Genomic DNA, 15,460 nt, shown 5'->3' with positions numbered 1-15,460 from the left:
AAGTTTGGTCATGGAGGAGAGGATTGAAGCAGAGTAGAAGCTGGAAGAAAATGGAGTTGAGGGGCTATTTTTTAAGCTGCTGGAAATCTGATCAGTTCAAGGGCTGATAGGAAGAATTCATTCGTGATAAATAGGTTGGCCTGAAGTTGAATTTAGCCAGGGTTTAAAACTCCTTTTAAAATTCTTCACCCAAACATGTCCTTTTATCTTTTGGTATTCTAAATAACTTTCCAACTATTAATCACTGCTACTTCTAGGTTTCACTGTGGTCTTGTTATCCCAATGAGATTGCAAATTCCTGTAAAGCAGGATTCAAACTATTCTACTCCCATATTCTGGGTAGCACTTATTTCAGTGTCTTACGTAGAGAAAATTCTCAACAGATATTATTTTTAGCACTCTCATTTGTTTATTCTTTGAGGAAATATTTAATGTCCACTGTGTGCCAGGCATTATTCTAGGTGCTGAGGAACAAAGGTCATTAAACTAGGCATATTCCTTTCCCCGAAAGAGTTTATAATCTAGTAATTAAATAGGAAAACACAGTAATTATAGAATGCAAGAGATATCCTGAGTGGCTACTTTATATATATAAAGTAGCTTTATATGTATAAATATATGTAATATATATATTATATGTATAAATATACATGTATATTTTTTCCCATGAATTCTTGCCACCATTGTGGGTGAACAACCACAAGCAATTGGAGAGCTAAATGACTTACTTAAGGTGGAAAGAAAAAGATAGTAAAAAAAAAAAAAAAGGAAGTATTTTTGTCATAGTGTATACTCCTTTGTTTACCATTTCTAAAGTCATTGGGAATATGATGGCTGTGCTTTGGGGGAGTTTTGTTGGTTGATTGTTACTTGGCATTTGAGAAACTAACCACTCTCCACATTTTCTCTTTTCCTTTACAGTAATTTGCCATCTTCCATGTATGAATGGAGGCCAATGCAGTTCAAGGGACAAATGCCAGTGCCCTCCAAATTTCACAGGGAAGCTTTGTCAGATTCCGGTCCATGGTGCTGACGTGCCTAAACTTTATCAGCATTCCCAGCAGTCAGGCAAGGCGTTGGGAACACATGTCGTCCACTCAACACATACTTTGCCTCTGACCATGACGAGCCAGCAAGGAGTCAAAGGTAAGCTGATTATTTTGATTTTGCCCGTTCATCAGAACTCTGTTAACATGCCAAACCCATAAGAAGCCAAGTGTCTGCAGGGCTGGTATTGGAACAGAATATGGGCCCAGGTATATGGTGCCAGTGCTTTCTAGGCTGTAGGGAATGGTATCTAGGAAATAAGAAAATGGAGCCCATCTTTCTCTGGTGATGCAGGACCAAGAGCTGATAAACATACATGGCACTGTTCTGGTAGGTCCTGGGAAATGGAAAGATGAACAAGATGGTGTTCTGGCCCTTATGGGATTAATAAACTAGAAGATCACACAATACCTGCTGATGAACACCAAGTCTATTTTGTAGTCGAAGAGCTCTTGCTTTTAGTTCTAAACAATCTGTAACCTCACCTCCCTGGGCTTCAGTTTATTCATCTGTAGAGGAAGGTAAACTAGGTCACTTGGAGCTCAGAAATTCTATGACTAATTCATTCTTTTCAACCTGGCACCTCTTACACATGCACAACTTTTAAAAAAGGAGTCAGAGAAGTGTTACTGGCTCTTATTCTTTAAAACCTGAATCTTAGCATCAGAAGATGAAATTCTGTGTGAAAGCTGCAGAGAAAGAAAATAGAGATGTAAAATATCACACTTTGGTATTTTGTGGGTATCACAGGAAGCACAAAAGTACGTACACACCAGGTTTAAGGGTAAGAGAACTATGCTTTGTGAAATTGTGTTGTAAATCCTACAGTCTCTACGATGGACACTTTGTGAGAAATTCAAAAATAATCAACCTCTTGAGTCTATTACTCTTGTTTGGTAGAATGTATGACCACAAGTAGCACAAATTTCGTAGTTTTATGACTCCTCTGAAAAAAATTTTTGTCTCTTGGATCTGTTACTGTGAGAAGTTTAAATTTCTCTTTCTAAAAGCAGTTTTATTCTTTAAAGTATATAAATTCAGGTTTAATTTTTGAGTGTCCCCTTTTACTCTCAAGAGTTTTTTAATGGCTGTGCAGCAAAAATAGATACACACTAAAAATATATCATTTATCCCAGGTATAATATATATGTACTTAAGTATATGTGTGTATATAAAACTTAGTTTCATGCTGACTAGCATGAACATTTACTTTCATCCTGATGTACGTATCAATTATTTATGACTGATAAGTTTTCTTCCCGATCTGTTTTAGTGAAATTTCCTCCTAACATAGTCAATATCCATGTGAAGCACCCTCCTGAGGCCTCAGTCCAGATACATCAGGTTTCAAGAGTTGATGGCCCAACAGGCCAGAAGGTAAAAGAAGCTCAACCAGGCCAGTCCCAAGTCTCTTACCAAGGGCTTCCTGTCCAGAAGACTCAGACGGTCCATTCCTCATACTCCCACCAGCAAGTCATTCCTCACGTGTATCCGGTGGCTGCTAAGACGCAGCTTGGCCGGTGCTTCCAGGAGACTATTGGGTCGCAGGTGAGCAACACTGCCCAGCCCATTTTAGTGATGTGTTCTAGGTATAGTCTCATTGTAGTAGGAAAGACAGACTTGGTTGAAGTAAGTTTTTTGTAGAAGGGGTTGGCAAACTGACCTGTGGGCCTGTTACTCTAAATAAAACTTTATTGGACACAGCCACACCCATCATTTACATACTGTCTATGTCTGCTTTCATGCTATGGACAGAAGGATGGTATACTTTCAATGAGGTCATATGATCTGAAATGCCTAAAATATGGTCTGCAAAGCCCTTTTCAGAAAAAGTTTGCCATAATTTGTCATCTTTTATTTTCTTATACAAATTTATAACTAGAATGGCAATGCATGAGTTGTTTGAAGTGCATTTTAAATATCATTGCATTTATGTGTAACTCTAGGTCTATATATCGTAAAGTGAGAGAGAGGCTGACTTCTTTTTAAAACTCATCATTGAATGTGCATAGTAAAAGCAACATAAAATTACTGGTTCCTCTACCCCAGTTACTTGGTGCTTCCTGCTTTGGAATTATGTGATAATGACATAGCTTTGTCCTATGGTTCTTCTCCTGTCACCTGATTATGATTTGAACCCCCTGTGAGAAGAATAGGCGAGATCTATTTATTATTCCTGCTGTTACCTGAATATTCAAAAAATTGTGCGTGTGTTTGTGTGTGAGTGAAATATCTGTTGGTAGTAGAATAAATCGTTCTTGCTTTTGAAACCTGGAGAACACTTTTAGGTGCTGGGCAAGTCCGTGGTTGGGTCATCCCCTTTCTTCTAGGGGAGGAGGTAAAACTGGTTTGTAGACCAGAATGGAAAGAACAGCCATGTAGAGTTATAAGACCTTGGTTAGAGCCATGGGCTCAGCACTTGGTGGCAGGGAACCAGCTTCCTTATTTGTCAAGTGGAGACAAGAATATGGGGCTTTGTCAAGATTAGACAAGGTAATGTGACATGCTCTGCAAATGTTACAGAACTATGCAACTACTAGCTTAGAAGACACTTAACTATTGATAGAGTCAAACATAAAAAGAGAGCAGGTGATTGCTTATGTCACGTAACTTCAGTAAGACAGGGAAGGCTTGATGCCCCACATAACCTTGGTCTGCCTGCGGAGCCTGAAATGCCTACTTAAGAGGGACCTTTTCCTTCCTCAGTTGAAGACCAGGTTTAAACGCATGCTTTTTGGAGAAGGAATATCATCAGTTTACATTTAGCTTAGAAGTAAAGGCTGGATTACTGTGTTAAGGGCAAGTTTTTATAGGGGTAGTGGGGCTGAAGTAAACCTCGTATGCTGCATAGTTTGCCCCAGACAAGCCTTGGAGAAGGAGGATGAATTTGGTGCCATTTGCATTGTTTAGTCATTTCAGCGTAGGTTGGTCATGAGAAAGGAAAAAAGCAGGTCCTTTTAAAATTCTGTGCCCAGTATCCTTCTCCCTAGTTTCCAAGTTGGAACACAGATGGTAAAAAGCAAGAAAATGAGATGTCAACAGACTTGTTATTCTTGTACATATAATCGTAGGCAGATGATTGCTAACTAGAAAGAATATAAACAGATTATTTACTTTTAGGCCTAAGCTGGACTATACAATCCACATGAATTGGATAGTTGGTGGAGTTACCCAAATAATCCAAACTCGGTGGAACACTTTTTTGCCTTATCTGGATACTTCTCTGACTTTTGGTCTGAATGATCCAGACAGTGATCTCAATTCTTAATTCATTTTGCATGTGTAGTAACTAATACACAGCTTCAAAATAAGACCTGTTTTGCGAAAACATTCTCAGAAGATATTTGCTTTTCCTGTTGGTGAGAAATATTGCTGAATGCCCATGATTGTCCAGTTTGTGCAATTAGGATGGTCCAAGCATTAAAAACAAAATTACTGGCAAATAGTCAATAGTATATAAGATGTATCCTACAAAGGTGTTTGGAAATATTTGTGCCTTCTTGCTGTGGTTGGTGTGCAAACATAGTTACAGAGGGAGGTACAGGTGGATTTTAAATAAATGGCAGAAACGACTGCATAAATACTCACTGGTGCTTTGCTCAGTGAGAAAACTCTTATTAGATGCAGATTACAACTACTGAGACCTTCATGTCATAGTCATCAGTAAGCACCTCTGTTTATGTATTGCCATTAGAGGTCATATACAAAACAAATTTAGTAGAAAAAGCCCTTGTTTCTGTGGCACATTCTAAAAATGAGGCAGTAAACTTGAGGTTGAAAAGCCAACACGAACTGTGATCAGTGTATTTAAATTCATGGGAGCTTCATAGAATTTCAGGAACTGCTTGGATGGTGGAGGAAAATGGATGATTGGTTAGGAAACTAAGCTCACAGAGAAGTGGGGGAGAAATTAAACAGAAGAGAGAGAACACTGCAAGAAACAGGTAAGGAAGAAGTGTCAGAAGAGACCAGAGAAGTAAATTAGTTTAGAGTTCCTGGCAGGCTTTGGCACAGATATGAAGCCTTTTAAGCCTGAGGCATAAGGCAAAGTAAAAGACTTGGTATCAAGGTAAAAATCGCAATGATGCCCCGTTGATCAGGTGATCAAACTCAGAATCAATAAAAGGGGGACAGCTGATATCATATGCCTCCTGATGGGATGCAGTATGAAGTGTAGAGCAACACCTTAAAGGTATTCTTGCCAAAAATGTGTGAGCTGAATCTAATCAGTCCTTTACACCTAACCTCCAGCTCATAGGGAATACTGAGGGTGAAGAAACAAGCCAAAACTATCATACTCCCTCACATCAGAAAGAATGATAATGTAGGGTATTATTGCTTGGTTTCTTCATATCGTTAAAAAATAAAGATTGACTTCCTCAGAAAGAGACTAAAGAGAGACAATAGCACATATAATATATGAGCCTTAATCATATCTTGGTTTTAAAAAAATCAAAACCCAGCTCTGAAAGACATTTGAAGAACAATTGAGGAAGTTTAAATACGGACTGGATATTAGATGGTATTTTGGAACTATTATTTTCTTAGGTGTGATAATGGTGTTAGAGGTATGTAGGGTAGTGTCCTTATTCTTGAGTGAGGAATGCTATGATGTCTGTAATTTACTTTCAAATGCCTTTTATACACAAATATAACAAAATTGTAAAAATTGTTGTTGAGAGGTGGGAAAGCAAGTGATCACTGTATTATTCTTTGAATTATCTCAGCATATTTGAAAATTCCTTATGAGGAAAAGAAGGAAAATGTGAACATTTCCTAGACTTATGAATAGAATAATTTTATGATGAACTTAAAAGCTCTAAGTTTAATACATTTAATGAACTTTTAGAAAATTTTAAAAGTTTCAACTTTTGAATGAGATGGGAGTGGACGTGGGGCTGGTAGACGTGAGGAGGTCAGGGAAGAGAAGCTGGCCTTAGTCCAATTGTGAAATGATCAGGGTCCAATCTAAGAAGTAAATTTAAAGATGAAGAGATTAATGCAGAGGCTTTTGTGAAGAATCCAGCATCAGGATTTGATTATGGGCTGTTGTGAAGAAAAAGATGGTGCTGAGTTGGAGTATTCTGAACTCCCTGGCTTCAGAAATCAGATAAATGCGCTCTCTGATTGATTCACTGACCCTTGGAGGGGAGGATTGTGAGGTAAAGATGAGTAGCTACATCTTTGTTTTAACCAGTTCCATCTTTGATTGATGTCAAGAATCAGGTATTCTTGAATATCAATCATGGAGTCCAGTGCTGTTTTAGAGATGAAGTGAGAGAGGATTAATGGAGAAAACTCAGTGGTCAGTGACTAGACTTAGTGATGATAGTTAAATTAATAAGAACAGAGATTGTTTTGGCTTGGATTATAAAGTGGAACGAGGAGGAATAATGGGATTGGAAATATCTAAAGTGTTTTTCACCTTGATGGAAAGTGTCAAGATAAAGGGGGAAATACCTTTCCTATTGTAGAAAGTGATGTTTCATCTTTCAGAGTCCTAAAAATAATTTCTTGTTCTTAAGATTATATAAACTGTTGATTTCTGTGTGAATCAGGCTGGGTACAGGCATCACTAAATTCACTTTAAAGTATTAGAAGAATAGAAATTAATCTAATAGAACGTACAGGGTGGCTAAGAGGAATTGGTTTCTTGAATGTAAATCAAGTTTGAAGTAGCTGAAAAGTCATAATTTTGGCAGAGATAAGTATCTGTGCTATCTGCGGTAAACAGTGGGATGCCATATATATTTGAAAACATTTCTGAGATTTTGCTCAATGTATAGAGCAAATTAGAAGTACATTTCTAGGGGTTATAATTACCAACTACTTTCAGTATAATCTCATGTTTTCATGTGCTTAAAACTTCAACATTTCCAGTCAAGTTTTCATCCCTAGGGAGAGGCCAAATTTCAGAAAAATACCCCTCAAATCTATTTTTGCACCACAGGGTCATCGAATGTGTACACTTTTTCCATTGTGCAAGGGTGCCCTTTATTTTAAACTGGTTCTGTTAACAGTGACTAAATTTGAGATTTATTTGGCATCTGATTGTTTGGTTGTTTCAAACATGTTTTATTTATTGCCCAATTACTGGAAATAAATGTTTACAGTGACCTAATGATGTCAGATGGTATGAAAAGACCTTGTGTGAGAGGTAGGGTTCAGAGTCCAGCTTCCATGTTGGGTGTGCCATTGCTGCCTTGTGAAATCATATGCTTTTTGTTCATTGTGGAAACATGCCCCTTAATTAGACAGGAGTTACAAGATGAGACAAAAATTCAAGTGCCTCAAGATTTTCCGATTGCAAGTGCCAAAAGAGCAGCAAATTCCATGTATAAATACCTGAGTTAAATAAGGATAGAAATACTAGAAAACCTGAAGTAGATGTAAACAGAAGAGAGAGGGTATTTTTAGTACAGCACTCTAGCACGGATAAAGATAATCAAATAACATACAAACCCACTTTCATAGTTGGCAACCATAAAATCCCCATAATGATTAAAAAAAACCCATGGGTACAAGATGTACAAACTATAAGGTATAAAATAATCTATAAGGATATACTGTACAACATGGCAAACATAGACAATATTTTACAATAACTATAAATGGAGTATAAACTTGAAAACTTGTGTACCATTATATTGTATATCTGTAACATGTAATATTATACAGCAACTGTACTTCAATTAAAAAATATGGTTTAATTTACAAAACCATAAGAAACACTCTAAGATTAAATTCTCTAATATATATTCTATAGAAGAAAACAAGCTTTATGTGGATTAGGAAGAAAAGGACCACTTCTTGATGTGAAATCCTGATATCGTTGGAAAAACCTTTCTTTCCTTTAATTACTGGTCATACAAATTTTAAGCCCCGGGACAAAAATTGAGTTAAAATGACATGAGAACAGTTTGGGATCCTCTTAGAGGTTCCAGAAGTTGTTCCAACAGTTCTTTTTGGACAGGAAGAATAGAAACAGAATGGGCCACTGGAGAAAAAGATTCTTTAATTGGAGATTGGTCTCTTTTGGCAGACAAATTCAATAACATCCTCAAGCTCTAAACCTTAACACCGGAACGAACTTACACACACACACAATTCTGAAGGGCCAAGCAGATGCACTTTGCTTTTATTTAAAAAAACTTTAAAAAAAATAAGCATCATGGAGAAATTAACAGGAAAGTGTGAACTCACTGAAGTGGAAAAGTAACTGAACTACATGGCTGAAAGTACTTTTTAAAAAAGTCACAGGACTTTGAAGAAAAATATTTCCTGGTTTCTACCACACAGAAGCCAATGAGAAAGTAGAGAAACAGATGCCTGTCAGTTCCACACGGCAGAAAAAACAGAGATGGATAAGTAGAGATGTACCTGTAGATATGGGCTGCAGACTTTGCAAATCTCTTCTCAGTGATGGAAAAGGAATTTAGTGCTCAATTAAGGGATCAAGGACATGAAGTTCTGCTTAGAAACCTCTTCTTTGATTTCCTCAGACTCTTCTCTGCCCTGATGATGAGCATTTCTGGGGTGAGGCCTGAAGCTGTGATGAAGTACCAATTTTATCCTGATGGGGGGATAATGCCAGCATGGTTGTAACACTTTCACTCTGGTTAATTCCCTAAATTGAGTCCATAAACTACATAAATAGATGAGAAGTCTAAATAAAGAATAACTATAAAACATTTTCCCAAAGGCTCTTGTTGGCCTCTTGTATCTGTGTTATCCCTTATGTGGGAAGGAGAACTGAGTCATCCAGGCTGGGTCAACAGTGGGTACAGGTGTGTGTGTGGCTCTCTTCTCTTCCCCATTTCCCCAGGCCACATGCTCTTGGGGTCAGAGCCCTCCGGGTGAACTTGGCCTTCTTGCAGAGGGGCTGCTGGACAGTGATGAGGGAAGGCAGGGCCAGAGCCACCAGACATCTGCCTTCTCCAGGAGCAGAGACCCCTGTGGGGGTGTGCTGATTGCATTTACTGAAGTTTGGCCTCCTTCAGGTGGAATAAGTCATAGACACCAGGCACTTCCTATGCCATCTGGAGTTTACTTCAGTATCCTACTCAAATAGCCCTTTGGCATAATCTAAGAAATATTTGACTGTTAGGGAGTCTGGTTGTCCCCAGCAACTGTAAAATGGCCATCCTTGCCAAACCTTACCTGTATCAACAGCAGAAGGTGTCACATGCATCGCAGTGATAGGTCTTGGACCTCTGCAGTGTCGATTGGTCTTTCCAACTGCCTCTGCCAGATGGACTTTGTGCAGGGGCCCTCTTCCTTGGAGTTGAAAAGATCAATAAAGACAGGGATAAGACCCAAAGGGGAAACACACTGCACATGAAAGAGAACATGTCTCCATGTCACTGGGCTTCTGCCAGTGGCGGTAAGAACCGCTGGTTTTACTTGGATTGAGAATGTAGGACTGAGACATTAGGATAATCAAAATATAGATTCTTAGAACTGAAGTAGAGTACTTAAGAGAATGGGTGATGACCCAGACATTACCCTTCCTACTGCCTAATATCGAGTCTTTACCCAGGCCGATGTCTTCTGGGCACCAAAGAGGCTGTCAGCTTCAGGTGTTCACTTACCCTGACCTGTTTAATAGACAAGCAAGTTTGTGTTTCTTCAGTCCGCTCAGATGTTTTTCATTTTATTTATGATAAAGGCAGTGAAAATGCCTTTATCATGACATGGAATATCAAATTTCCATATTTTATACCTCTAAGGCTCACTGAAATAATATACCTATTAACTAGACTCCTGTTTTTTCAGAGGAGTAGACATTGTAAATAATCATGGGGCAGTTCAGAGTGGATGCATGTTGTGTCACTTCTGATGTTGACAAAGTGGCAAGATTTTGTGATCATTACATTTGAAGATGACAGTTCTGAGCACGTTGGAAGTGGTTTTAGGAGCCCGTGACTTGAACTGATGGCTGGTTTAGGCTCTGTACGTTACAAAAATGTGTGAAGAGTCAAAGCTGGTATTTCTAGGATCTGATGTTGTTTCTTGGCTTTGTCTGCATTACCCCTTGGAATTGAGATTTGCTAAAATGAAGTGGAATCATCTGATTTGCTAAAAAACAAAACAACACAGTTCTTCAGAACCTGACCCATAAAGTTGTAGTGAAAAAAGCAACATTACCCTTTGTTGAAAGACAATAAAAGGATTCCCCAACTCTGCCCTGTACCTTCCCCCACAATGATGATAAGTACTGTATTTTTATTCCTCATCCTCATTCCATTTTTTCTCCTTTTGTATATAAAAGAATTTATAGGGCTTCCCTGGTGGCGCAGTGGTTGAGAGTCCGCCTGCCGATGCAGGGGACACGGGTTCGTGCCCTGGTCCGGGAAGATCCCACATGCCGCGGAGCGGCTGGGCCCGTGAGCCATGGCCGCTGAGCCTGCGCGTCCGGAGCCTGTGCTCCGCAACGGGAGAGGCCACAACAGTGAGAGGCCCGCGTACTGCAAAAAAAAAAAAGAATTTATATATGAAATTGGATATTGTTTTAACAAGATCTCTCTTTGAGACTGTGCATTTACTCGAGTGATATTGCTGTTGTGCAGTTTGGAAACTGGTTTTGAAGGAAGTGTTTCAGAACCAGTTAACAAGCTGCACATGAAAACTAGTCTTCGATTTTCTGCAGCTCACCCATTTAATGTATTCTCAATGAATCCGAAAGTTTCTGATGCTCAGTTCAGCCTCTCGTGGGCTGAATACCACCATTGAGGGCATTTAAAATAACATGTATTCAGCCCTGAAGAGAATTCTGAAATCCGGACAGAGGAGTTCTAAATATTTTGAACAAAGACAGCAATGCTTTCAAGATGACACTTTGGAGAGGACTGGCTTAGAGTGTGCAGGCTTTGATGGAGTTGAGAAAATGGTCTGACGGCTCTGTGGCTTTGGGGCAGGCATCTTAGTAAGGCCGTGTATTTTTATAAAATAGTTGATCGAGAACATTCACATGTATGGCCTTACCTGACCTTCAGAACAACCTCATAACAAGGAAAAGTAGGTATTCTTGTCTCCCATTTACTTAAGTGAAACTTGAGGCTCAGAGAGGTAAGGGGACTAGCTTGTGTTGGTATTTCCAAAATAATAGCTCTTTTCCCACTTTGGCAAACTCACCATATCTCTGGCCCTTGGTTTCTTTATTTTTCAAATAACTGGTTTGGCTGAGAAGACTACCAAGGCCTCTTTTAGTCATGCAGTCCTCTGACTGTGATGATTTTGATGTCTCTCTTCTTTTCTGCAATCTTAGGCACCACCGATACTTACATATGCACAGGATCTGTGGACAAAGCAAACTGTACAAACCTCAAATACAGTCAGTACCTAGAAAGATCTTTCAAATCCACCCCGACTTCAGAGACTCAAGTGTTTGCTCCTCTAAAAAGCATTTCAATCCTTCAGTGCACATTGCTCTCTCCTCCCGACCTTTTACTGCATGTAGAATCCAGTCAGACCATTTTGAGTTTAGTTGTTTTAAAGTTGATGATTTTGTGCCTCTCTTCTCTTCCCCACAAGCTTGTGCTTTGCATGAGGACAGGGCCACTTACAGACTGAGCTCAGTACTGGGCACAGGTGAGTTGTCAGTAAGTATATTAGTATTAGTCAGTGTAGGTTAGGTTTTGCTGCAGTAATAAACATTACAGAAGCTTACACTTTGTATGCACTATGCGTCTAACAGGTGAGCAGGGGGGCTCTGTGCTACACATCTCTCAGGGACTCAGGCTGATGGTGGTTTCCACCATGTTACTGCTGTGCTGTATGGAATGCAGGACCTCTCAATTCTGACAGCAAGAGAAGTCTTAACCCCCAATGTGACTGTAATTGGAGATAGTCTGTAAGGAAGTAATTAAGATTAAATAATGTCATAAGGGTGGGGCCCTGATACGATAGGATTAGTGTTCTTGTAATAAGAGATACCAGAGAGCTCCCTCTCTTCATCATGTGAGGACATAGCAAGATGGTAGCCTCTTATAAGCCAGGAAGAGAGTCCTCAGCAGAACTGGCCATGCTAGCACCTTGATTTTGGGTTTTGACACTCCAGAACTGGGAGAGAAAATAAATGTTGTTGAAGCCACCCAGTCTCTGGAGTTTCGTAATGGCAGCCCAAGCTGACTAACAGAGTAAAGGACCAGAGCATGTGGGGGGAAGCAAGTGGTTCTTTGGTGAGCAGTAAATGTTCCCACCACAAGTGGCAGAGCAGTGGTCAAGACAGACATGGTTCCCTGCTCACAGGGAATTGAAGAAACTTATTAATATGGCTTGTGACATTCAGTTTTTCTATACTACTTGTGACCAAACCACAGGTAATTATTAGTTTTGAGTTCTGTGTACTTGGATGAGATACCGAAAAACTGAAAGCTTAACCAGGTGAGGCACGTGTTGCAGCTGACATAGTGTTATGAGGCCTCAAATGGGTTTTTGTTCCTTTCAGTATCTCTATGTAAACAAAAATGAAACTGACAAGCAATGAAGCTTCATAGAAAGAATTTCTCTCAATACAATTCTAGAAATAAGTGTTGGGGAGAATAGGCCTTATGTTCATCATTTGTGAGTGATCTGATTGCTGTAGTAATAACCATGCCATGCCTACATGCCTGTCTTTATTTCCTCCCTCATCTTGAGTCTAACTTTATAAAGGAAATATCCTTGGTAATGGAAGTTTGGATAAATTTCATGTTTGTACCATCTAGTACTAGGATTTATGATGTTATTTGTGTTTTGCTGCAAGGAAAGGCTAACAGGAATTATGATGTTGGGATATAATCATGAAAAAACATAATTCTTTTTGCAATTTAAGAATAGCAAGACACATACATCATAGCTTGCTAGACTTGACTGTTGAAATACTCAAATCATTGTAGAGGTGGAGAAAATAGGCAGCCCAAATTTGATCGTTTATTTAGAAAAGATGTCAAGTAGAATCATACGTTTCATGCTTAAGAATTTTTTCTCCTTTTATGTTACTTTAAAACCATTTTTGCCTTAGTGTAACTTTAAAAATACTGTTTCATAAAACTAAAGTAGTTGTCTGGAATTCCTTGAAGCCCATGGTTTGGCTTCAGCAGGCTTTAAACAAATACACTGTCAGAAATCAATGTGGATACATTTCCAACAGTTAATGCCCTAGTCACAGTAGATACTTTGTAAAATCAATACCCTGAAATATCAGAGGATTATGGTTGTATCAGATACACCACATGCCTAACATTGTTTTAATTACTCTAATAAAAGAAAGCTGGTGGACTTTAAAAAAACAAAACAAAAACAACAAAAAAAATCTTGCCTGTAAAGAATGTTCTGCTCAAGCCAAAGCAAATTTTTTACAAGTTCTTTTAGAAAATCTGGAAGTATTTAAGCATTTTCCTCTTCTTCTTATGAGACAATGCCTGTTACCCTGCCAGTGCTCCATCGTACAATATTCTCCTTTATGACAACAGGCGTTTAGAACAAGTTGATCAAATATGTTGCTATAGTTACGTTAGTGATAGGGTTCAGAGATTTGGACCTTTTTTCTCATTGGCACATAGACATGAACATATTTGATATTCTGGTATATGGACGCTGAAGAGTTCTCATGAGGTTTTCTAGTTTGATTTGGAGCCATAGTTGGTCCACAGGCTGGAGGACTGTTTTGCTCGGAAGATGGGCAGAAGTCATTTTGCCAAAGTGGAGATGTGTTTATATCACAGCGAAAAGATTAATAGAAACAAAGAGGCCCTGTGACAGAAGTTTGGATTAATTGTTACATTACATACAGGGAGAACTTTCCCCATAAGGGTCCTCATTCTGGTTTTTATGAGAAATCCCAGATTTTCAAAAAATGGGATTCACATTCCTCAACCAGATTCAGAGAACTGAGGGTGTAGCTTCTGTTTGCCAGAATACCTCAAGGCTTTGTGCCAGAACCTTGGAATAAGGTGCTTCTGGGTGGGGGTAGAGGTGAGCATGGCAGTTGCACACTTGGAATAATTTATGGGACACCTGTGCAGAGTGGGTTGATCAACCATAATGTGACTTTAAAATGAGTCATCGCTCAAGGCATGGAAAATCTGTGTCTCCATGACCGTCTTGAATAATTTCTGATATTTTGCCTATTGGTAATCATCTATTCATTATAATTCTTATAATTTAGAAAGGAGCCATTTAAAAGCTGTGACTGTTTTTAGAAAGAGCTGCCCTTTTTTTTGTGAATACTGACTAGCAGAAAAGGGAGAGAGTATGAAGCAGGGTCCAGAAGAGGAGGCCCATTCTGGTTATCACTGATCAGGTTGGTCCAGGTCACGGTATGATGTTAGGACTAGGAAGCATGTGGCAGCAGGGAATCTAGTGTATCAACCTGGCAGGCAGGGAACATTTAAGGAACATGGAGCTTCACAGGTTACCCTCACCCCTGCTCTAGAGTCTTCATAAAATCATAGAATCTAGGTGCATCAACGAATATTTGCAATTAGTCTATCCTTAAAATTTGATTGGTGAGGAAGCTAAAGTCCAGAGATAAATAAATTTGCTTCACGTCTTGTTTTGAGTTTATGGTAGGTAAGGGCCAAGACTGAGGCTTTCTGCTTCCTACTCCAATATTGTTTCTACTGTTCCATCCAGGCTCTTAGGTCATTTCTCCTGGGTGTGGAGGATTCACAAGAAACCATTGCTGTCTGTATAAGTCAGCTCGGGCTGCCATAAAAAATACTATAGACTGGGTGGCTGAAACAACCAAAATTTATTCTCATAGTTCTGGAGATTGGAAGTCTAAGATCAAGATGTTGAGAGATTCAGTTCCTGGTCGGGCTCTCTTCCTGGTTTGTAGATGGCCACCTTGTCACTGTCTTCAGATGGCAGAGAGAGAAAGGGCTCTGGTCTGTCTTCCTCTCCTTATAAGGACACTAATCCTATCACAAGGGCCCCACCCTCATGACCTCATCTAAACCTAATTACCTCCCAAAGGCCTTACCTCCTAATATCATCCTGTTAGGGGTTAGATGTGAATTTGCATGGAGGGGCACACCAACATTCAGTCCATAATACTAGCTGAACGTGAAAGAACAGATACATTCGCTGGGACATGTTTTAGGGAGTTCCATGTTCTGCGGTGTCTTGTGATTGCACCATGTATGCTTGGGAGTAGATGCAGAGTAGGCTTCACTATTTTGGCTTCATGGTCTTGGTCCTCTGGCACCAAGACATGGCATATGACAAGAAGGATCTTGATGTCCCCAAAGTGAAATCATCTGCTGCTTGAACATTGATATTAACTGGTTGACTTATTGTGATACCATGTTGTCCTTATTGAGTAGAATAAAAATGAAATCCAGATAATCACAAACTCTCCACAGCATTTACTCCCTGACCATTTTCTACCGGTCAGAGCACTTTTGTGAAAACCTGAACATTTTTAGCA

General features: G+C 39.3%; 1 protein-coding gene across 9 annotated transcripts in view; it reads left to right on the top strand.

The window, feature by feature from the left end:
* Positions 1–15,460, top strand: part of LTBP1 (latent transforming growth factor beta binding protein 1) — a 424,099-nt gene that overhangs the window by 214,900 nt on the left and 193,739 nt on the right. For all 9 annotated transcript variants that reach the window (XM_067703302.1, XM_067703301.1, XM_067703300.1 and 6 more), the window contains 2 exons: positions 922–1,146; positions 2,321–2,595. In XM_067703302.1, coding sequence (XP_067559403.1) covers positions 922–1,146; positions 2,321–2,595 — 500 coding nt within the window. The remainder of the gene's footprint in view (positions 1–921; positions 1,147–2,320; positions 2,596–15,460) is intronic.

This window comes from Pseudorca crassidens, chromosome 14 (genome assembly GCF_039906515.1).
Source record: "Pseudorca crassidens isolate mPseCra1 chromosome 14, mPseCra1.hap1, whole genome shotgun sequence".
Classification (NCBI taxonomy): domain Eukaryota; kingdom Metazoa; phylum Chordata; class Mammalia; order Artiodactyla; family Delphinidae; genus Pseudorca; species Pseudorca crassidens.
This window is presented reverse-complemented; position numbering and strand designations above follow the sequence as displayed.